General features: G+C 47.6%; 1 protein-coding gene across 1 annotated transcript in view; it reads right to left on the bottom strand.

Annotated features, from left to right (window-relative positions):
* Positions 1-24,958, bottom strand: part of NECTIN4 (nectin cell adhesion molecule 4) — a 75,414-nt gene that overhangs the window by 6,023 nt on the left and 44,433 nt on the right. Inside the window, exons 2-7 of the mRNA XM_073552275.1 lie at positions 20,492-20,845; positions 19,891-20,181; positions 19,582-19,693; positions 17,051-17,202; positions 8,543-8,690; positions 3,303-3,384 (exon numbers count right to left, since the gene is read on the bottom strand). Of these exons, the coding sequence (XP_073408376.1) occupies positions 3,303-3,384; positions 8,543-8,690; positions 17,051-17,202; positions 19,582-19,693; positions 19,891-20,181; positions 20,492-20,845 (1,139 nt within the window). The remainder of the gene's footprint in view (positions 1-3,302; positions 3,385-8,542; positions 8,691-17,050; positions 17,203-19,581; positions 19,694-19,890; positions 20,182-20,491; positions 20,846-24,958) is intronic.

Raw genomic sequence — 24,958 nt, 5'->3', positions numbered from 1 at the left:
CCCGGGGAGTGTGTGGATACCTGTTTCCTTTTGTTTGTACCCAGGCAGTGTGTGGATACCTGTGTCCTCGTGTCTCTATCCGGGCAATGTGTTGATACCAGTGTTCTTGTGTCTGTACCCGGGAGTGTGTGGATAGCTGTGGCCATGTGTCTGTACCCAGACAGTGTGTGAATACCTGGGTCCTTGTGTCTGTTTCCGAGCATTGTGTTGATACCTGTGTCCTTGTGTCTGTGTCCATGCAGTGTGTGGATACCTGTGTGCTTGTGTTTGTACCTGGGAAGTTTGTGGATACCTTTGTCTTTGTGTCTGTACCCACGCATTGCGTGGATACCTGTATACTTGTATCTGTACCGGGGCAGTGTGTGGATATCTGTGTCCTTGTGTCTGTACCCGAACAGTGTGTGAATACCAGGGTCCATGTGTCTGTTTCCGAGCATTGTGTTGATACCTGTGTCCTTGTGTCTGTGCCCGTGCAGTGTGTGGATACCTGTGTCCTTGTGTCTGTACCGGGGCAGTGTGTGGATATCTGTGTCCTTGTGTCTGTACCCGGACAGTGTGCGAATCCTCTGTCCTTGTTTCTGTATCCGGGCAGAGTGTGGGAATACCTGTGTCCTTGCATCTGTACCCGGGCAGTGTCTGGATAGCTGTGTACTTGTGTCTGTACCCGGGTAGTGTGTGGATAGCTGTGTCCTTGAGTGTGTGCCCGGGCATTGCGGGGATACCTGTGGCTTTGTGTTGGTAGCCAGGCAGTGTCTGGATACCTGTGTCCTTGTGTCTGTACCCGGTCCGTGTGTGGATATCTGTGTCCTTGTGTCTGTACCCGGGGCAGTGTGTGGATAGCTGTGTCCTTGTGTCTGTACCCGGGCAGTGTGTGGATACCTGTGTCTTGTGTCTGTACCCAGGCAGTGTGTGGATACCTGTGTCCTTGTGTCTGTACCCGGACAGTTTGTGAATACCTGAGTCCTTGTGTTTGTATCCGAGCAGTGTGTGGATTCCTGTGTCCTTGTTTCTGTATCTGGGCAGAGTGTGGGAATACCTGTGTCCTTGCATCTGTACCCGGGCAGTGTGTGGATATCTGTGTCCTTGAGTGTGTGCCCGGGCATTGAGGGGATACCTGTGGCTTTGTGTTGGTAGCCAGGCAGTGTCTGGATACCTGTGTCCTTTTGTCTGTACCTGGGTAGTGTGTGGATAGCTGTGTCCTTGTGTCTGTACCCGGGCAGTTTTGGATACCTGTGTCATTTTGTCTGTACCCGGACAGTGTGTGAACACCTGTGTCCTTGTGTCTGTTTCCGAGCATTGTGTTGATACCTGTGTTCTAGTGTTTGTACCCAGGAAGTGTGTGGATACCGTTGTCTTTGTGTCTGTACCAGAGCATTGTGTGGATACCTGTATACTTGTGTCTGTACCAGGCCAGTGTGTGGATATCTGTGTCCTTGTGTCTGTACCCGGGCAGTTTTGGATACCTGTGTCCTTGTGTCTGTACCCGGACAGTTTGTGAATACCTGAGTCCTTGTGTTTGTATCCGAGCAGTGTGTGGATACATGTGTCCCCGTGTCTGTACCCGGGCAGTGTGTGGATAGCTGTGTCCTTGTGTCTTTACCCGAGCAGTGTGTGGATACCTGTGTCCTTGTGTCTGCACCCGGTCAGTGTGTGGATACCTTTGTCTTTGTGTCTGTACCCGAGCATTGTGTGGATACCTGCATACTTGTGTCTGAACCGGGGCAGTGTTTGAGTATCTGTGTCCTTGTGTCTGTACCCGGTCAGTGTGTGGATATCTGTGTCCTTGTGTCTGTACCCGGGGCAGTGTGTGGATAGCTGTGTCCTTGTGTCTGTACCCGGGCAGTGTGTGGATACCTGTGTCTTGTGTCTGTACCCAGGCAGTGTGTGGATACCTGTGTCCTTGTGTCTGTACCCGGACAGTTTGTGAATACCTGAGTCCTTGTGTTTGTATCCGAGCAGTGTGTGGTTTCCTGTGTCCTTGTTTCTGTATCTGGGCAGAGTGTGGGAATACCTGTGTCCTTGCATCTGTACCCGGGCAGTGTGTGGATATCTGTGTCCTTGTGTCTGTACCCGGGCAGTGTGTGGATACCTGTGTCCTTGTGACTGTACCCAGGCAGTGTGTGGATACCTGTGTCCTTGTGTCTGTACCCGGACAGTTTGTGAATACCTGAGTCCTTGTGTTTGTATCCGAGCAGTGTGTGGTTTCCTGTGTCCCTGTGTCTGTACCCGGGCAATGTGTGGACAGCTGTGACTTTGTGTCTTTACCCGTGCAGTGTGTGGATACCTGAGTCCTTGTGCCTGTACCCGGGCAGTGTGTGGATACCTGTGTCATTGTGTCTGTACCCAGATAGCGTGCGGATACCTGTGTCTTTGTGTCTGCACCCAGTCAGTGTGTGGATACCTTTGTCTTTGTGTCTGTACCCGAGCATTGTGTGGATACCTGCATACTTGTGTCTGTACCGGGGCAGTGTTTGGGTATCTGTGTCCTTGTTTCTGTATCCAGGCAGAGTGTGGGAACACCTGTCCTTGCATCTGTACCCGGGCAGTGCGGAGATATCTGTGTCCTTGTGTCTGTACCCGGGGCAGTGTGTTGATACCTGTGCCCTTGTGTCTGTACCCGGGCACTGTGTGGATAGCTATGTCCTTGTGTGTGTACCCGGGCATTGCGGGGATAACTGTGTTCTTGTGTTTGTAGCTAGGAAGTGTGTGGATATCTGTGTCCTTGCGTCTGTGCCTGGACAGTGTGTGGATAGCTGTGTCCTTGCGTCTGTATCCGGGCAGTATGTGGATATCTGTGTCCTTGTGTCTATACCCAGGCAGTGTGTAGATACCTGTGTCCTTGTGTCTGTACCCGGGCAGTTTGTGCATACCTGTGTCCAGGTGTCTGGACCCGGGCAGCATGTGGATACCTGAGTCCTTGCGCCTGTACCCTGGCGCTTTGTTTGCATACCTGTGTCCTTGTGTCTGTACCCAGGCAGTTTGTGGATAGCTGTGTCCTTATGTTTGTAGCCGGGCAGTGTGTGGATAGCTGTGTCCTTGTGTTTGTAGCCGGGCAGTGTGTGAATTAGCTGTGTACTTGTGTCTGTACCCGGGCACTGTGTGGATACCTGTGTCCTTGCGCCTGTATCTGGGCAGTGTGTGGATACCTGATTCCTTGCCTCTGTACCCGGGCAGTATGTGGATACCTGTGTCCTTGTGCCTGTATCTGGGCAGTGTGTGGATACCTGATTCCTTGCCTCTGTACCCCAGCAGTGTGTGGATACCTGTGTCCTTTTGTCTGTACCAGGGCAGTGTGTGGATACCTGCATCCGTGTATCTGTACTCGCTGTGTTAGAGTTCAGTCTCCGCCGCGACGTCTGTCTGGATAATGTTGAAAGCTCCTCACTGAAAAACACCAGAAATTAACCAGATAGATCAATGTGTGACCACTCCACCCTCTCATGGATTAGTCACGGACCGCTCCACCCTCACATGGACCAGTCACTGTCCTCTCCACCCTCACTTGGATCCGTTACGACCGCTCCACCCTCACATAGATCAATCACTGTCCGCTCCACCCTCATATAGACCCGTCACTGTCCTCTCTGACCTCACATGGACCAGCCACTGTACTCTCCACCCTCATATGAACCCATCACTGTCCCTCCACCTTCACATGGATCCTGTCATGATCTGAAGTGATCTGACAGTTTTAAAAGCACAGAGTGAACTTTTTTTCCTTTTGGCAAGTTGCCAAAGTGACTTGACTGTCCCCGGTGGTGGTTAGTGGTATCGCACTTTAGGTTTAATGCGCACATAATTATGAATCAGGTGTGGGGCTCTATAAATGAGTCTCAGGGTGTGTAATCACTGCTGGTGATATTCATTCATTCATTGTTCTGAGTTGGTGAGAGCCTGGTGGAAGGATGGAGCTGAGGAGGAGTCCTGCGCAGCTTAGCCAGGGGGGACGTGTGTCAGCTATGGTGTCTGGACGAAGGGCTGGCATGGCGTGGTGGGGTCGCAGTGATGGTGTCAGCGGGAAGTGTCTGCATGGACTGGTGGAGTGGCGACTATGGAGAGTGGCACTCACCATGTGGGACTTGGCTGCTGAGCTGGACTGAAGCATGCTTGACTTCGTATCAGAAGCTGAACTCGTCTTTGGGACTCTGTTACTAAGCAGCAGCAACTGGTGGTGGACTCTGCTCCAAGGCTGCTCTAAGGTGAAGGATCCTGTTATGGTGATGGATCCGGGTGGAGGAGAAGACGCACGCAGGTGGAGGGCTCTGTTGCAGGAGCATAAGCACAGAGCATAAAGCTAAGTGGTGTCCCCCTGTATTGTCTTCTTCCCTCATGTGTGTTGTTAGTGCAGTGGTGGGATTAGTCTTCGCACCGCCCTATTCCCTAGTGAGGGTTTAGGGTCAGGGCGAGCAAGGGCGTTGAGGTACGCGTGCGGCGCCCGGTGCGGAACCGGCATAGGGAACGTTAGGAGTGCAGGGACACTGGCTCAGGGGAGCTCAGGAGGTCTCCAATTCCCTTTTCCCTATCGCAGGGCCCAACATTGTTAATGTTTCCCAGGTCCCCCTTATTATTTAAATTCGCCACACTGGAGGCGGGGTTTCCAGATTGTATGTATAACGTGTAATATCCAAATTCGCCAGGTGGAGGCGGCGTATCCACCTGCACGTTTTATTATTTAAATGCGCCCCACTGGAGGCGGTGTATCCAGGGTCACGTGTGTCACATGGGTTCGCCTTGCGGAAACATCTGCGTCCTGACACACGTGATCATGACATTATCACCAGCCTTACCTTTTTTCTGGTGAGCTTTTGGGCCATGTGGAGACCTGTGAGCAATTGCTGCTGGGCTTCACTGAGGTGAGTGAGGAGCTGCATGGTGTTGAAGCAGCTGCGGCAGCAATTATCAGGGTCTGGGGCCTTTCCTTTGGCTCAACCAGAAAATCAAAATGGCGGCTGTGATCTGGCTAAAAGCCCCTAGTGTCGCTGCTGGGGAGCGGGACTTGCTCATGCACGCGGGCGTACCCAGGCAGGTGGGAGGAATGGTGCCCCACGGAGCTGCTTAGTATTCCCCGAGGAGAAGGGGTACGTCCCGGTGATGAGCAGACTGGTGTGGAGTCCGCGGGGTTTACGCCAAATCTTCAAATACCACCGAAGAAGCCTCCCCTCCTGGTCGTGTGGAGGCGACCAGTGAGTGTATATTTCCTCCATATCCGGTCCCTCTCCTCCTGGTGTGAGCAGCAGGTGTGCTGCGGGGGAGTAGGGACAAATCTCAACCCTCGCCATTAACCAACCCTGGGAGGCGCAGACCTCATGGTGAAGAGGGTTGGAGGGTGGTGTCCCTTGGTGAATGGCGGGGGTGTGAGTGTGGTGACACAGGAGGACGCCCTTGTTGTCAAGTCCTGAATGAGTTCACTAATTATGACAAACGAATGTGTGCAATAAACGTTCAGGTCCGGACCTGTGTGTGAACGAGCGTGTATGGGTGGCCACCAAAAAACATCTTGTGGAAGTGTGTTGTGGAGTCTGATCAGCTCATAGCAAACATACCCATACATAAACTCGTTCCCCAGGTCGGCGCTGTGGAGACGAGTGGTGCCTCCAAAATGAACATATATTGCCAATACCAGCGGTGCGTTTGTCATAAACCTGAAGTGTCAGGTAGTGGTGGGGTGAACTCAGGATCTGGGCGTCCCCGCTGTAGGTGTTTCCCTAATGAGGGGTGGTCTTGAGGGTCCAGAGGCCCCTCATTAAGGAGGGGGTACTGTCATGATCTGAAGTGATCTGACAGTTTTAAAAGCACAGAGTGAACTTTTTTTCCTTTTGGCAAGTTGCCAAAGTGACTTGACTGTCCCCGGTGGTGGTTAGTGGTATCGCACTTTAGGTTTAATGTGCACATAATTATGAATCAGGTGTGGGGCTCTATAAATGAGTCTCAGGGTGTGTAATCACTGCTGGTGATATTCATTCATTCATTGTTCTGAGTTGGTGAGAGCCTGGTGGAAGGATGGAGCTGAGGAGGAGTCCTGCGCAGCTTAGCCAGGGGGGACGTGTGTCAGCTATGGTGTCTGGACGAAGGGCTGGCATGGCGTGGTGGGGTCGCAGTGATGGTGTCAGCGGGAAGTGTCTGCATGGACTGGTGGAGTGGCGACTATGGAGAGTGGCACTCACCATGTGGGACTTGGCTGCCGAGCTGGACTCAAGCATGCTTGACTTCGTGTCAGAAGCTGAACTCGTCTTTGGGACTCTGTTACTAAGCAGCAGCAACTGGTGGTGGACTCTGCTCCAAGGCTGCTCTAAGGTGAAGGATCCTGTTATGGTGATGGATCCGGGTGGAGGAGAAGACGCACGCAGGTGGAGGGCTCTGTTGCAGGAGCATAAGCACAGAGCATAAAGCTAAGTGGTGTCCCCCTGTATTGTCTTCTTCCCTCATGTGGGTTGTTAGTGCAGTGGTGGGATTAGTCTCCGCACTGCCCTATTCCCTAGTGAGGGTTTAGGGTCAGGGGGAGCAAGGGCGTTGAGGTACGCGTGCGGCGCCCGGTGCGGAACCGGCATAGGGAACGTTAGGAGTGCAGGGACACTGGCTCAGGGGAGCTCAGGAGGTCTCCAATTCCCTTTTCCCTATCGCAGGGCCCACCATTGTTAATGTTTCCCAGGTCCCCCTTATTATTTAAATTCGCCGTACTGGAGGCGGGGTGTCCAGAAATTATATTAACGTGTAATACCTAAATTCGCCAGGTGGAGGCGGTGTATCCATCTGCACGTTTTATTATTTAAATTCGCCCCACTGGAGGCACTGCATCCAGGGTCACGTGTGTTATGGGTTCGCCTTGCGGTAACACCTGCGCCCAGACACACAGTGACCATGACAGATCCGTTATTGACCGCTCTACCCTCACATGGATCAGTCACTGACCTCACCACCCTCACATGGACTAGTCACTGACCGCTCCTCCCTCACATGGACCAGAAACTGACTGCTCCACCCCAATATGGACCTGGTACTGACTGCTTCCCCCCACATGGACCTGGCACTGACTACTCTCCCCCCACATGGACCTGACACTGACCGCTTCCCCACACATGGACCTGGCATTGACGGCTCCACCCTCACATGGACCAGTCTTTGGCCACTCAACCCTCACATGGACCCCACATTGACTGATCCTCCCTAATTTGGACCTGGCACTGACTGCTCCACCCTAATATGGACCAGTCACTGACCCCTCCCCCCACATGGATCTGGCACTAACCCCTCCACCTTCACATGGACTCTTCACGGACCACTCTATCATCACATTCACCCATCATTGATCACTCCACCCTCCCATGGGCCTGGCACTGACTGCTCCACCCTCCCATGGACCCTTCACTGACCCCTCCACTGTCACATGGACCAGTCACTGAATGCTCCACCCCCACCTGTAGCCAGCCGTGACTGCTCCACCCTCATATGCACCTGTCACTGTCCGCTCCACCCTCACATGGAACAAGCACTGATTGCTCCACCTTCACATGGACCCAGCAGTGACCATTCCACCCTCGCATGCAGCTATCACTGACCGCTCCACACTCACATGGAACAAACACTGATCGCTCCACTTTCTCATGGACCTGGCACTGACCGATCCACCCTCACATGCATCCGACACTAACTGCTCCACCATTTGGTTTTTAACAGGGAGAAATACAAAGTACTACATCTGGGCAAGAAAAATGAAAAAAGCATATACAGAATGGGAGGAATAAAACTAAGCAACACAACGTGTGAAAAAGACTTGGGCATACTAATATATCACAGTCTGCCCATGAGTCAACAGTGTGATGCAGCAGCAAAAAAGGCAAACACAGTTCTAGGATGAAGAGAAGCATAACGTCTAGACCACCTGAAGTAATTATCCCCCTCTGCTCCTCCTTGGTCAGACCTCATCTGGAATACTGTGTTCAGTTCTGGGCCTCACATTTTAAAAAAGACATTGAAAAACTTGAGCAAGTTCAAAGTAGAGCTACCAGAATGGTGAGCAGACTGCAAGCTATGTCCTACAAGGAACAGCTAAAGGATCTGGGAATGTTTAGCTTGCAAAATAGAAGACTAAGAGGAGACTTAATAGCTATCTAAAAATATCTGAAGTGCTGTTTCAGTGTAGATGGATCATCCTTATTCTCATTTGCACAAGGAAAGGCTAGAATCAATGGAATTAAACTGAATGTGAGGAGACAGATTAGATATTAGAAAAAACTTTTTGACAGTGAGGGTCATCAACAAGTGGAACATGCTGCCATGAGAGGTGGTGAGTTCTTCTTCAATGGAAGTCTTCAAACAGAGGCTGGACAGACATCTGCCTGAGATGGTTCAATGAATCCTGCATTGAGCAGGGGGCTTGGACACGATGACCCTGAAGATCCCTTCCAACTCTAACATTCAATGATTCTATGATTCTTGCATGCACCCTTCACTGACCGGTCCACTCTCACATGAACCTTGCACTGACCACTCCACCCTCCCATGCACCCAGCACTAACTGCTTCATCCCCACATGAATACTTACATTTTCTCTGATAGTCTCTTTGTCTTTCTCTTGTGATGTCGGTTCACCAGGATGACGATTATCACTAGAATCAGTACCAGAAGCGCCGTCACTACAGCCACTGACACCAGCGAGACTGACACCAGGTCCACCTTCCGGGGTTCACTGACTGGAGAAGTAAAGAGCAGGACTAAATTGATTTTTAGAAGATCCTCCCCACATCACGGACCCCTAAAATACATTATTACATTAGGAATCATATTTGGTCTGGAGGTCATAAAGTTCCAGGGACAGGAGGCCATGAGGAACGGACAGTCATTAAAACCCAAACCTCCAAGAACACCACAACCCCTGAGCACCCAGGAGCATCACAACCCACAGCATGTCAGAATTGATAAGATGAGACCACTACTACTCCCCCCAGGAGCACTACAAGCACCAGCAGGTTATTGTTGTGGAGGTGGGGTGTGTATCGTGAATGCTCCTGGACATGGGGGAGGTGGGAGTTTCCGGCCATAGAGCAGGAGATATAAGCTGCTCTTTGAAGTGCGGACTCCACCCAGACCGCGCCTGTCTCACCTGCTGCCGCCTGCACTTGCTGATGGTTCCATAGCAGGCGACGGACATCTTAGTCTCTTACGGTAGAATTGTTATTTTCTAGTTGCCGAATAGCAAACCGCTGCCTCATTATTTATTTACTAGTAGATATACCCCCAATCTGCAGGAAGGACCTAGACATCTCATGGTAAAAGCATTGTATCCCAGACACCCACACTGCAGTGGAGGAGAGACCCATACTGTATGGTGACGGCACATACCCATACAATACACAGCACGCACCTAAACTGTATGGTCATGGCATACACCCACATTACAGCTGAGGAGAGATTTGTGATGTGTATAGGCCAAAGAGCACAGAGGTCCCTGGTCACGGCATACATCCATATTGTATGGTCACGGCTTACATCCACATTACACCTGAGGAGAGACTTGTGATGTTGATAGGCCAAAGAGCACAGAGGTCCCCGCTCACGGCACACATTCCTACTATACGGTCACGGCACACAACCATACTGTACGGTCACGGCACACACCCTTATTACAGCTGAGGAGAGACTTGATATGTGGATAGGCCAAAGAGATAAACTGACCAGCACATCCCAACTGGTGTGAATAGGTGCCAGCTAACACAATAATTCTATGAAAAAAACAAGGCTACGTAGAAAATCTACAAAATTGGAACTGCATTACTGCCATGGGTAAGTGCTACATTATGTACATATGGAATCTTGGAACTGCAATATTGCTATAGGAGACTTGTGATATGAATAGGCCAAAAAGCACCGAAGTCCCCAGTGACGGCATACACCCACACTATACGGTCATGGCACGCACCCAAACTATACGGTCACGGCACGCACACACATTATAGAGGAGGAGATACTTGTGATGTGGATAGGCCACAGAGCCCAGAGGTCCTCAGCCATGTCACACACACACTATATGGTCATGGCACGCATCCAAACTATGCGGTCACAGCACACACCCATACTATAAGGTCACGGCACACAACCATACTATACAGTCACGGCACACACACAACTTATACGATCACAGCATGCACCCAAACTATATGGTCATGGCACACACCTAAACTATACAGTCACGGCACATACTCAAACTATAAGGTCACAGCTCACACCCATACTACTACGGTCACTGAACGCACCTATACTATATGGTCTCGGCTTACTCTCATACTATATGCTATAGGATTTCTACTCACTCAGCTGCAGTTGAGGTAGGCACAGGAAGTGGTTTCTGTAAAATGTCCAGGCTGGTTTATTAAAACTTCATAAACTGTTTAGCATAACCAAACAAAAAGACATCCTTTTTCAGCACAGAGTGAAAACACAAAGTAAATAATCTATACAGTAATGCGGGTTTGCCCTCTCAGATTAGTGTCCAGCTCTTGAGTCCTTTAGCAAACACAAGAAATATAGGAGGTCTATATAACTCCAGCCAAAGACACTGAATGAGACAACTGGTCTCCTTTTTATCTCTCAGAACACAACCCAAAATGGGGAAATACGAACCAGCCCCAACCATCTATTTGACTGCTCGTAAACCCGGCCCTGATACGCCCTATTAACTCTCTCAGCACTATAGGTGCTGGAGACTGCTTTCCCGGGCTTACATCACTGAAACTACCAACCTCAATGATACATATCTCCCCTCAAGGACCTGACCGGTGGCAATCTTACAAACCCCCCCTGACCAAAGACGCGGTGCTTGGCACCTTCCACCATCAAACAGTGGACACTCGACAGAGCATCAGCTTTGCCACAGTTTCCCGAGTCTATCCTCTTCATGGAAGCTAAAATCATGCATAACCCAGAGGCCGACGCGAAATGCACGTTGGGGTTTGCTGTACCTCATCACCAGGTAATATATGTGTTTATCTATCATGCATTGATTTGCTGAGAGTGAGTAACATTGAATGTGAAATATGCTATCAGGTGTGAGGAGGGTTGGTATTGTTATCGCTGTAATATCGCTGTAGTGCCTTTGCAACATTTAGGATATTTCCTGCTGATACTGAGCACTGTATATGTAGCAATCTAAAGCTGTCACCACTATTTGCTCCTGCATTAGGGGGATAATATGTGATATCTGTTATACTCTATATTGACAAAGAGAAATATATATTCATACTCCACATTCTTCCATGAAATGCCATCAGATCCTGTTATTTGTATAGTTATTGAAGATTTATCATTATGTACTGTTTGGGGAGATCCATGTACCCCTGGTGATGTGACACTAAAGGCCCTGTCTCACAGTCTCACATAGCGAGATCGCTGAAGCGTCACCGATTTTGTGTCGCAACAGTGACCTCGCCAGCGATCTCACTACGTATGACACGTAGCGGCGACCGGCCCCCGCCCCCCCCCCCCCCGATATCGCTGATCGTGCTCGAATGTCCTGGGCCATTTTCTGATCACTGGTGTCCCGCTGGCCAGCATGCATCGCTGTGTTTGACACCGACGAGTGACCTCGTTGGCGACGCAGAAATCATGGACGCAGGCGGGAGTCATCAGAATCGCTGCTGTGTGACAAGATCCCAATGACTGCCAAGGTTGGTATACGGATCGCTGGATTGTTGCTGTGTCGTTGGGTAAGTCTGCCTGTTTGACGACCATGTAGCGATCATGTAGCGACGCGTCAGCGATCCTTACAAGGTTGTGTCGTTGTCGGGATCGCTGGTGCGTTGTTTAGTGTAAAGGTACCCTTACTGACACTTCTCCTTGTTCTATATTTGTCATTAATATTCTCGATACAGAAAATAATTTTAGTCTTCAGTTATTTGTTCGCTTTTTGCTTCCATTCTCTTTTTGGATTATAGCTTGATTGGAAGAGCGATTATTTTGGAACTATGGACCTAGCACATGAGTACAGGCCATGTCTGACACCCTTCGTCTGTGCTGCTTTGGCACCAGTAACTGCTTGATTATTATCTTCCCTCTTTGCTTGGTGACCCGTTAGAGTAACTACCCATTTATTGGAAAATATGGATATCGGATGTCAGTCTTCGGCTCTTGAGCAACACCATTAAGTACAGTCACATTATCAAATGCCCCATTTAGAGTTAATCCCTGAGTTGGGCAGTTTCAGCTCAGAGATGCTGCCTTCCTGGATGCTGCCTCATCGCCAACAAGCACACAGAAGGGAAACCCGACAGCTACGGCCTGAAAAAAGGTTTCTTCAGGAGGGACCTGGCTGTCATCCGGGCAATCAGGTGTCCTCCCTTTCCCTCCCAAGTCACAAAACAAAGCAAGTTCTATTTTTATATTATAACAGGGTGTATTAGGGCCTTTACTACACCAACCTCATGGGATTCGGTGCCAGAGTTGTGTCTATAATCACTCAGGCCACAGGGTAGTCTTTATCGACCCCCTGAAAACAGCGGACATCCACCATCTTAGCAGGAATCTGTGGCCCTCACTAAGATTACCAGACTTCCTGAGTCCAACAGACCAGACATTTGCACTCCGTACGCTAATATGGGACATGCCTGCAGCCCCTCGCCTGGTTGAGGGACAGCAAATGCAGGCATGATATGCAAAATACGAGCAGCGTTGTCCTATGTTGCAATCCATTGGCTCAGTGGTCATGGGGCAATGGACGGCTATGTGACCTGGGGTGTGACACATCCAACAAATCACATTATTAGATGGGTTCCTTGGGAACAACTCAGAGACCTCCCGGGCTCTTGGACGCCCCCAACTGTGGCTTTAGTTCCCCTATTTTGGGTGTCATCCCCACTTTGGGAACCCCAGTATGGAGATGCTAAGACCCCTTGCTTCCACAAGGAACTCTCGACCACCTAGAACCTTTCCGCCAGGTCATTGATCTCCGTGGGCAACCCAGTATTGCCCCGGCCACGGAAGGGAGTTTAAGAACCTGTCCATGACGACCCTCTCCACCATCTGTGCTTTAGAAGAAGATTCAGGTTGCAACCACTTTTGGGCCAGGTGTAGGAGGTCGAACATTTGGGACCGGGGAGGTTTGTTCTAGCAATAGGCCTAGTGGTGCCCCCCGTTACGCCCTGACAGTCAGTCACTCCTAAGCGCGCCTAGACCTCAGCTTTCAACTTAGCGCACTCTTTTGCTTCCTGTAATGCCAGATCATCTCCTCCACGCTATACGGTCACAGCACCCAGCCTAGCTATACGGTCACAGCACCCAGCCATGCTATACTGTCAGACATCTAGGAAAAAGACAGGCATTCTTCTATGTGTAGTCAGAAACACACATACCGAGAAGTAGACAGAGAAAGTTCTCACATGACAATGATAGACAGACATTGCACCAGATATATCCAGATTCGGGCAATCCAAGTGGTGGACTGAAGTAGGATAGAGACATGTATCTTATGAAAGGTGGAAAGAGACTGCTATCTAGAGACATGGACCAGATTAGGCATTACATCAGAGATGGACAAAGATCAGCATCTAGGCATAGGTATGCCAAGACCAGCATCCCGAGCATTGACAGAGGCTTGAGGGATGTCAGAGACAGATATATTGAAGGCTACATACAGAAAGACATCTCAAAATGTGGACCAACTCAAGTGTTATGTTTTATCGGATAGCTCTCGGACCAATGTTATTCCTTGGGGCAGTGCACATCTGCAATTATTTTCTCATGCCAAATGAAGAGAAAAGTAGCAGCATGCTGCGAGTGGCTTCAAAAATCAGATCAGGGTCACACATGCAAGTCTATTGGTGCCTGTAAAACATCGGATTGCACTCAAATGTCATTAGAGCGCAGTCTGATTTTCAAGGATATATTCATCAGCTGAGATAGTCTCTATAGTCATGTGATAAAGTTCTCTCAACTGTGATAATGAGCCCACCTGTAGTATTGTTTCCCACCTTTATTATTGTTCTACAATCTGCGATAATGTCCAGCCACCAGTAATAATGTGATAACATCAATCCACCTGTGATAACTTCATCCCGTGAATGTCCATACCTGTTATAATGCCCCCACCTGTTTTAGCTGATAATGTACTGACATGAATATAATTATTATTATTTAGGGTTGTGGGCTATATAACCCCCTACTTTTGCTTCCACTTTCAGTTCCGGTTCTGAACTTGCAGCTCTCTGGCACACCCCTTACCCTCAGGTCAGTCAGGGAACTGCACCTAGGTTAAGTAGTCGCTGGAAAGGCTGTCTTGTCGTGTACTGGCTATCGGGCACTCTCAGTCACAGATATAACGTGTTGATAAAGGGGAGGAGAATCTTCCCAGGGCAAAGGGTCCTTCAGCACAGCATTGTGTAGCTGGTTCTCCAGGCATCTGACACCCACCTCATGGAGCATCTGAGCTTTATGCTTTTCTCTTGCTGACCTCACTACGTGGGCTGAGATGGAGGATGTACGCCCCTTTGTTAAAAGTTCTTAAAACTTCTACTTGCCATATCTCTGGCTGGGGAGCTCACAGAGTGATGACAGGGATATTATATTTTTTATTACAAAATTATCTTTCTTTTGAGACCAAATATGACACCTCTGTGTGTCACTGGGGTGCATAAACCATTTCCCCGGCTTCTGATGGGTGCACAGGCTGCAAGACGTTGCTGTGTGTAGCCTAAGTTTATCACGAACGTGGTTTGTGGAACCACTGTGCCACGGACCGCGGAGAGCTTGGTTGGGTGTGACTAAGCAAGCACCTCACTATTCACTAGAGCCTCTGATGATGAGGGTAGACTTGGCGCTCGATGAACACCAGGTGCCACTCCAGGGCAGTCCAACGGTCGCACAGCAGCTGGGCCCGAAGAACAGACTAGAAGAAGCAGCAGGCAGAGCAAGTATCAGAGAACAGCAGACAGAGTTGGTATCAGAGACAGAGTTGGTGTCAGAGTGCAGCTAGCAGGATTTGCTTCAGAGTGCAGCAAGCAGGATTTGCTTCAGAGTGCAGCAAGTGGGATTTGTACTTAGAGAACTGCAGGCAGGATTGCAGGATTTCTATTTGGAGTACAACAGGCAGGATTTTTACTTAGAGTACAGCAGATAGAGCCTGCACTGGTATGTGACCTTACACAGTGTCCCACGACGATCTCCTGCAGTGCATCACTGAGAGGTTACTATAGTTCACTGGTCTCACTTTATGGCAAAAGCTGCGTGGGAACTTTCTCACACAGCAATGCCAAAAGTGAGACTAGGGACTATTTTTTTTACAGTGGCGGAGGAATACAGTGCGGAAGGATACCTACCTCCCGTCATTGTATTCCTGGGGCCCCTAGAGAGCGGTGGCATCAGCTGATGCTGCTGTTCTCCACGGGAGATCGTCATGGGACACTCGTGGATTTCTGCGGATCAGGGAGTATATCGGTTGTTTGTTATTTTAATATTTTTTACAGATGACACTGGCTTCGGGGATCAAAGTGACAAGTGATGGTGAGTATGTACTCTATGTTCTATGTACTGTATGTCTATATGTATGTATTGTATGAATGTATTGTATGTAGTATGTATGTTGTATGTCTGTAGCATGTTTTATGTATGTTGTATGTATGTAGTATGTATGTAGTATGTACTATGTATGTATGTTGTATGAATGTAGTATGTATGTTGTATGTATGTTGTATGAATGTAGTATGTATGTAGCATGTAGTATGTATGTATGCATGTATGAATGTAGTATGTACAATATGTATGTTGTATGAATGTAGTATATATGTAGTATGTATGTATGTTGTATGAATGTAGTATATATGAAGTATGTATGTAGTATGTATGTATGTTGTATGAATGTAGTATATATGAAGTATGTATGTAGTATGTATGTATGTTGTACGAATGTAGTATATATGAAGTATGTATGTAGTATGTATGCATGTATGTTGTATAAATGTAGTATATATGTAGCATGTATGTAGTATGTATGTATGTTGTATGACTGTAGTATTTATGAACTATGTATGTAGTATGTATGTATGTTGTATGAATGTAGTATATATGTAGTATGTATGTATGTTGTATGAATGTAGTACATATGTAGTATGTATGTTTTTGGGTTTTTTTTACATTCAACACATTAGCCGGATGATGGGACTACTACTGTCCCATCATTAGCTAATGTGTCAATCACTGTCATTGTAGCAGGGACTAGTAGTCCCATCGGACGATGCCTGCACACACACACAACCCCCAGCAGGCCCGCACAGACCCCCGGCAGCCCGTACATACCCTCGACAGCCCGCACAGACCCCCGACAGCCTGCACAGACCCCCGGCAGGCCCGCACAGACCCCCGGCAGGCCCGCACAGACCCCCCGGCAGGCCCGCACAGACCCCCCGGCAGGCCCGCACAGACCCTCGAGAGGCCCGCACAGACCCCCGAGAGGCCCGTACAGACCCAGCCCGCACACACAGACACGCACAGTGTCCGCCCACACTCTTCCCCCCTCCCGAACTGGATGTACAAGTAAAGAAAGGGGGTTTTTTAATTCCGATATTTCTGTCCCATTGACTTGAATGGGGTTTCCGGTATCGGAATTGGCGATACCCGATACTTTTTGGGTATCGGTCTGATCCGATACTTCATGGTATCGGATGGTATCGCTCAACACTAGCCGGGAAGCCAACGTGGTGCTAACAAAATTATACTGATTCTGAAAATATATGTTTCCTGTCTCTAGGATTAATGTGTGTTATAAAATTCGAGTTTGAATAGACAAAGGAAGTTTTAAATCATTGGCAGGAGAATCTGCTCTGAGATGGCCAGAGCAATAAATGTGCCCCTCTGCTGAAAGGAGGGGGAGGGAGTGGATAGAATTACACAGTGTAGAGAGAGAAAGGGAGGCTGGAAGTCTTGCAGCAGTGTGGCTTCATGTTCAAATTCAGAGGCACAATGCACAAACTAACTGGGTGTAGGGTGACAGGCAGCGCCAGAAGTGTACTTAGGACATTTAGGAAATACTTATATTTTCCTGACATGTACTCTTTGTGATAACAACTACCTGTAATGGTGACGGTGACACTCGCTTGTCGGCTGGATACACGATTGGTTGCCTCACAAATGTAGACTCCAGCATCCTCAGTTCGGAGCGGGCTGGTGAATTTCAGCCGGTCTCCTTCAGTCTTTACGTCTTCTGGTAGAGAACTATTGACCCTGTAAAGAATGACGAATAAGGATATACTTTATTCTATGACTGTAAGTGTACCTGAAGACCCATGTAACAGAGCAGATGCATATTGCCTGCTTACCTCACTCTATCTGCTACTAGGCTGAGAAGATATATAAATTAGGAGGTGAGCGGGCACAACACCATGTCTACAGGCTGAAGGGAGCAGTGCCCTGACATGATGGGGTTAAGAGTATGGCCTGTGCTCCTGGTGACTGGAATAGAAAGGGTTACCGAGGAGTAACCGGAGTCATCTTCATGGACACAAGTCGCAGCTTGTATGGAGAGGTGTGACTGGTGACATCACCAGGAACTGGTCCAGCCAGAATCTCAAGCCTCGACTTTCCCACACACTTGCTGGTTTGGCAGAAAACAAGGGATTGTCTGGATCTGACAGCAGGTATTGTGAGATCAGAGCGCGTGCCCTGCCATCTGATTGGTGTACACAAACTGGGGGGATAAAGGACCTCAGGTCTAGAGGCCGCCATGGTGCGAAAGGGATGACGCACCAATGTGGTCTGCAAATGATTGTATGTGAAACTAGAGAAGAAGATAACGAGGAGGGAAAAGACAAGAGACAAGGCAGAGGAAAAAGAGAGGACAAATGTGACAGAGAAAGGGCAGAGGGTAAACGGGACAAAAGACAGACAAATGAGAGAAGACAAAAGAAGAGGAAGAGACAGGAGAAAGAGGAGACAGAGGTGAGACAGAATACAAACAATGGAAAAGACAAAAGAGATGGAGAAAGATAAAAAAAGACAGAGGAGAGGAGAGAGACAGAGAAAAGACAAAGGAGAAAGAGAAGACATAAGAGACAAAAGGAAGAGAGAAGAGACAGAAGAGAAGAGGCATAAGAGATAGAGAAGAAAAAGGAGGGAAAATACAGAATAGGCAAAGTGGAAAGGACAAAGGGACATAGAAGAGACAATGAGGAGAAAAAGAGGGCAGAAGGAACAAAAAATTAAAACACAAAATACACATGAAGATACAGATAAGAAAAGAGAAAGAGGGCAGAAGAGCATAGAGACAGAGGAGAAAAGAAATTGGCAAAAAGAAAAAAAGAGTACAGAAAAGACAAAGGAGATAAGAGACAATGACGAGAAGAAAATAGAAAGGGGAAAGAACAAAGGAGAGATGGTAAAGTAAATAGACTGAAGAGAAAGTCAGAAGGTAAAGAGAACAGACAGAGGAGAAAGAAGAGACAAAAGGAGCAAAATGACACAAGATAGATGAGAAAGAGGAGAAAGAGAAGACACAAGGTACAGAGGAGAAAAGAGCCCAAGGAAAGGAAGAGACAGGAGAAAATAGAGAAGTGAGGAACAGAGAAGAAAAAATGAGTGTAGAATATAGGGGAGACAGAGAAAAGAGAAGTCAGAAGGGACAGAGGATGGAAGAGAGCAGAAGTATCAGGAAAATGACAGTGGAGTCTGGAGGAGGAGATCAGAGTCTGGAGAAGGACACAGGGGTCTGGAAGAGGATATGGGAGTCTGGAAGAAGACTATGAAAAAGGTGAGAGGCGTCTGTAGGAGGAGAGAGGCATCTTAAGGAGGACAGAGAAGTCTGGAGGAGAAGAACAGAGTCTGGAAGACAACAGATGCAACTTGAAGAGAATATGGGACTTTGGAAGAGGCGTTTGGAAGTGGACAGTAATCTGGAAGAGAACAGAGGATTCTGGAGGACTAGAGCAGAGTTTGAAGGAGAAGGATAGAGGGATCTTGATGAGGACATGGGGTTTTGTAAGAGAACATGGGAGTCTGAAAGTGGACAGAGGAGCCTGGAAAAGTACAGAGGTGTCTGGAGATGAACATAGGTGTCTAGGTTATGACATAGGCATCTAGAAGAGGACATGCGAATGTGGAGGAGTCTGGAAGTTGACAGCTGTTTGGAAGAGAACAAATGATTCTGAAAGGACTAGAGCAGAGTTTGCAGGAGAAGGATAGAGGGATCTGGAGGAGGACATGGGGGGCTGTAAGAGGATATGGGAGCCTGGAAGAGGACAGAGGAGTCTGGGAAAGTACAGAGGTGTCTGAAGATGAACAGAGGTGTCTAGATTAGGACAGAGGCCTCTAGAAGAGGACATGGGAATGTGGAGGAGGAGTCTGGAAGTTGACAGTGCAGTCTGGAAGAGAAGGTGGGAGTCTGGAGGAAGATATTGCAAGCAGCCAGTTGAGTCAGGAAGAGAACAGAGGAATCTGAAGGCAATCAGAGGGTCTGGAATTAAACAGATTTCTAGAGAGGGACAGTCTGATAGGGTTAGATAGTTCTGGAGTGGGCAGAGTAACCACAAAATTTACTCTTTAATAAAGGTATACATGGTTGTGCACAGACCATTGTCACTGCAGTTTATCATTTGTCATACTCATTACCTGAACCACGTGTATTGGGGATTGGGGTGCCCATCACATAAACACTTGAGGGCTGCGTCATTTTTTCCAACAAACCAATGATCATGTCCTTGTATTGTGACATCAGCCAGGTCTGTAGGAAACATGGAATATTCTATTAGAAAAGCATTTGAATGTTCTGTACTGTACAAGTATGTGTTGTGCAGTAAGAGGATGTGTTCCACCAATCTGGTGCACAGATCCAACAATCTGGCAAATCAAGGAGAGCTGAAATGAAGAGGAGACTCCTAGTAGTTCTCTTTGTGACATGGGAAAATAGCAAGTACTTACATTCCACCTCCAGGACATGTGTGATCCGCTTCTCCTGCTGGAACACTGGGTGAGACACCACGCACGTAAGCAACTTTTTGTGCATACTTCGAGTTGGGACCACAAAAAACTCACTAGTCACTGAGGCCGATCGAGAGTGAGTATACGTGTGGGATGTATTCTTCCCAGACACTTCAGTATCCCATGTCAGGCTGGGAGCAGGGTTCCCCTCAGCTGTACAGGAGGCAGCGAGGCTCAGGCCCACTCCCTCTACCAGCGATGGACCCGTGTTCAATGTTGGCAAAGGGGGCACTACATGGCACAAGAAAACAGGAATTAAAACCATACAGAAAATCTCCAGCCATTGTTCAGGTGGTGGGACTTCTTTGTTATTGCACTTATCTAGAATCTACAGTCATGGATTAGCCCTAAACAATGGAGGATGGAGCACAATGATCAGACTAATGCAGAAAAAAGAGGAGCTGCACACAGCTAGCAGTCAAATCACTGTTTGCTATCCGTGTTACCCACGTACCCCTATGTACTGTATATCTCGCCTATACCACTCTGCAGGGATAAATGTTGCAGAAATAATGTCGACCTTACATGTCACTCGTCTTACCTAGCACCTTTAGTGTCACATCAGCCTCAAAGGTTCCTGCTGGGAAGGTGTAGACGCGACACTGGTAGAGACCTTCATCCGCCTGGACAACGTTCTTCAGTATTATTGTCCCATCTTCTGGCTTTAAAGGAGATTTTTCCTTTACTCTTCCTTCATACTCGTGAGTGACATGAGCCCCAAACTCTGTGTTTAGAATGGCAATTTGCATGCTTTGACCATTCATAACTTTTTTTGACCAGATCATTTGAGTGACCTTCTCTAGTTCCTGGGCTTCATAATAACATGTAAGGGAGACATCTAATCCCAGGATTACAGTGACTCCATTCTCTGTCCTTACAATGCCAGCAAAACTTCCTGTGAGAAGAGAAGAAAATCAATACCCAACACATGGGGCACCCTCCTATGCCACCTCAACGAAAACATGGGGCTATGTGCCTCTTCATATCTTCTCTCTTCAGCTCTGGGTTTCTGTATATTAATACCCTTCCTATACAGGGGCTAGCTTTCCTAATTGTCCACTGCAGTTCTTATACATCACACACTGCAGAGACCATATCCCCTCAGATACTGTACATACATACGCCAATGATGCCTCTTCTGTCATGTCTCTTGTGTGATATGGACAACAGCCCAACAGTTTTACCATTCTAAGTCCTTATGCTCCTTACCTCTAGTATATACCCAGGTACGGATTGGGGCTGAAATTGAGCTCTGGCATTTGAAATTACACAGGCCCATATTGTTCCCGTCCCCAAGTATCAGATAAGGATATAGTACTAATATTACCGTAGAGGGAGGAGAGCAATGTTTACTACAAGATCAATATTTCAAATGATACCAGTGGCCTGCTGGGGTAAGTGACGGAGTCAGTGACCTTGTGTTCCGTCACAACACTTAACAGTTTTACAGTATGGGTGTCTTGAGAACATTGATTTTGTTAACAACATAGCAGACAAGGCAGCCCACGACCAGACAGGCCCTTCTGGCATTTGCCAGAATTGCCTGATGGCCAGTCCGGCCCTGTATATACCACATACTGTTATTCAACCTTTATGATGTCTAGAAGACCCTTACCTTACCTCTAGTATATGGCACACCCTACAGTAACACAACCCATGTGGTATCAAGAAGACCCCTGCTATCTTTCTTCTAGGGCAGGGGTCCCCAACGTGTAGCTTGGGAGCCGCATGTGGCTCGCAATCTCATGAATTGTGGCTAGTGGCTGTCTCCTAGCTTGGTGCATTAGCTCCAGGTCTAGCAAAGAGCTATGAAGAGCGCATCTCAAAATGGTGAATTTTGTGAGTATCCCGGCACAGAATAGCAAATCTTGATGCACACATACTGGTCTTAGGGGTTTAGAGATAATTTAAGTCTGATGTGCTGGAGACAGGATGATATTACCAGTCAGAGGAGGTGCTTGAAGCTGGATACGACAGTGTGGTGGGAGTGCTTGTTGGGAGAATACTGAAGGGGGGATTGTGGGAATCCTTGGATCTTGGTATACTGCTTCTGTGGAAAAGCTTTGGCTGCCATTATACCCATAATAGGGGCTTTGGTTGCCACTAATGTGAGGGAGTGTGGGTGCCGGATGTGGTTTGCGACCATCTCTCAAAGCTGAACATGGCTCGCGACCCTCTCTCAGAGCTGGATGTGGCTCGCGACCCTCTCTCAGAGCTGGATGTGGCTCATGACCCTCTCTCAGAGCTGGATGTGGCTCTCAAGGTCAGAAAGGTTGGGGACCACTGTTCTAGGGTATTCCCATTCAGTTTAGTTCTTTGTACATCTTCTTGGATGAGTACATGACAATGAAAGGGATTGTTCACAAATCACATGCAGTGGGCCAGGCTCAGGTGAGCAGGTTTTGGCTTGTGAGTGCACTGTGACCATGAATGGTGCCTAGCATCAGATCTCTGAGGAACCTGTAGAGTGACTGGGGTGTGTGCTATTTACTATGTGTATGTCTGTTGACAGACTGCTGCAATTCAGAGAACTCTGATATGCCTTCATCTAGGATCTGTCCTTGTTGAGGAATGCCATCAAGAAGGGCACAGTAGGCAAGGTACTTATGATATACTAGTCTATTGCACATGATATCCTTAAATGCTCCCTATGATGGCATCATTTTTGCATTTGACTACCATTAGAATACTGCTTTTATTGAGTTTTTAGTATACAGTAGAGCTTTCTAGCCCCTTGATTTACAACTGAGCTATGTGCATGGTCCTTGTACCTGAGCCAAATGCCCGAACCTTGTCCCTGAATCAGGTGCCAGAATCTTTTAACTAAGCCAAGTGCCAGAGCCTTGTACCTGAGACATACGGTATACTTTAGCATTGGATCAAATCAAGTACCCAAACCTTGTGGCTGAGCCATATACCCAAGCATTGTACCTGGGCCATTTTCTCAAGGCTCTTCCCTGAGCCTTTTTCCAGAGTCATCTGCCCTAGTCTTGATCCTGAGCCATATGCCCAAGCCTGGTATCTGAGCTTGTAACTTAGCCATGTGCCTATACTAGAGCTTTGTATACAATGAATAAAAATCCAGAAAAAAGGGGTTAATTCAGTAACTTATACCACTAAAAAGGGTATACTCCAAAATAGAATCATATAAGCAAAAGAAAAAGGAGTACAATTACCCATAAAAATTGTATAAATTTTATTACATAACAATAAATGTTCAATCCAAAAATAGAAACTTTGTATACAGTATGAACCAAGCCTCCTTTATGGAGAACTCATTTTTGGGCACCTCACTTTTCTGATCAGGCCGGAAGGGTGGTTGACAGGGTCATAAGTCACATTCAAAAGATTCTATCAGCCAAATCAAGCAGAAAATGTTGACAGGCGCCTTATACTAGAAAAACCTGATGCTCCGGATTCTACATATTACTCTGCATCATGCGAAAACTTGTTAATACTCAGCCAAGTCCAGGGGGAAAGCAAAAACCTGAAAAATAGGTGCTGAAATATTAGTCAGCAACTTCTGTTCTACTTCAAAGATATAACCCCCCATCCCCATAAGACCTGTAGCGATTCACAGGAAAATAACCCATAATGCAAATTCTACAATGCTGACAGTTTAAAATGTGAGAGCAGTAGATATACAGATAGACTCAAAGACTCACAGACAAACGGAAGGGTCCAGAGGGAAGGGACAGAGGGGCTCAATGGACACTCGGGAGGGACACGGTTCTGGAGGAACAAACAGAGAACTCCAGAGGGGAGACAGAGGAGGCTAGAGGGAAGGAACAGAGTGGGTTGAAATGAATAGAGGAGTCCAGAGGGGTCCAGAGGGAAGGAACAGAGGGGCACAAATGAACAGAGGAGAAAGAGGGGTCTGGATGAAAGTAACAGAGTGGACCAAAATGGTCAGAAGCATCCAGAGGGGAGAGACAGAGGGGTCCGGATGGAAGGAACAGAGGGGCCCAAATGGACAGAGTAGACAGAGGAGTCCGAAGGGAAGGAACAGAGAGGGCCAAAATGTACAGAAAAGTCCAGAGGGGAAAGACAGGGGGACCCAAATGGACAGTCCGGAGGGATACGGATCCGGAGGAACCATCAGAGGGGCCTGAATGGACAGGAGACTCCAGAGAGCAGAGACAGAGGGACCTAAATGGACAGAGGAGACAGAGGGGTCCAGAGAGAAGGAACAGAGAGGCCCAAATGAACAGAGGACTCCAGAGGGAGAGACAGAGGGGGCCAAAATGAACAGAAGAGTCCAGAAGAGAAAGACTGTTCAAGGTCACAGATGTCTTTCTGGAAGGAACAGAGGAGTCTGAAGGAGAGGGATCCAGAGGTGAAAGCAGGGACATATCAGTATATAATGTATATGACTATATTAGAGGGAGAAGGTATCAGTATATAATGTACATGACAATATTAGAGGTGGGCGATATCTGTATATAATGTACATTACTATATGAGAAGAGGGGAGGTATCGGCATATAATGTACATGACTATATAAGTGGGGGGAAGGTATCAGTATATAATGTACATGACTATATTAGATGGGGAGGTATCGGTATATAATGTACATGACTATATTAGAGGGGGGAGGTATCGGTAAATAATGTGCATGAAACTATAAAAGGTGGGAGGTGTTGGAATATAATGTACATGACTATGTTAGGGGTGGGAGGTGTTGATATATAATGTACATGACTATATTAGCGGTGAGAGGTATCGATATATTATGTACATGACTATATTAGAGGGGGAGAGGGGGGGGTATCGGTTTATAATGTGCATGACTATATTAGAGGTGGGAGGTATCTATCGGTATATACAGTGAAGGAAATATTTGATCCCTTGCTGATTTTGTAAGTTTGCCCACTGACAAAGACATGAACAGTCTATAATATTAAGGGTAGGTTAATTTTAACATTGAGAGAACATCAAAAATAAATTCCAGAATATCACATTGTATAAATTATATAAATTTATTTGCATTTTGCAGTGAGAAATAAG

The sequence above is a fragment of the Dendrobates tinctorius genome, unplaced genomic scaffold (assembly GCF_039654945.1).
Source record: "Dendrobates tinctorius isolate UK_male_01 unplaced genomic scaffold, ASM3965494v1 ptg000189l, whole genome shotgun sequence".
Lineage (NCBI taxonomy): Eukaryota > Metazoa > Chordata > Amphibia > Anura > Dendrobatidae > Dendrobates > Dendrobates tinctorius.
The sequence above is the reverse complement of the archived record's forward strand: the minus strand, read 5'-3'. Positions and strand labels throughout refer to the sequence as shown.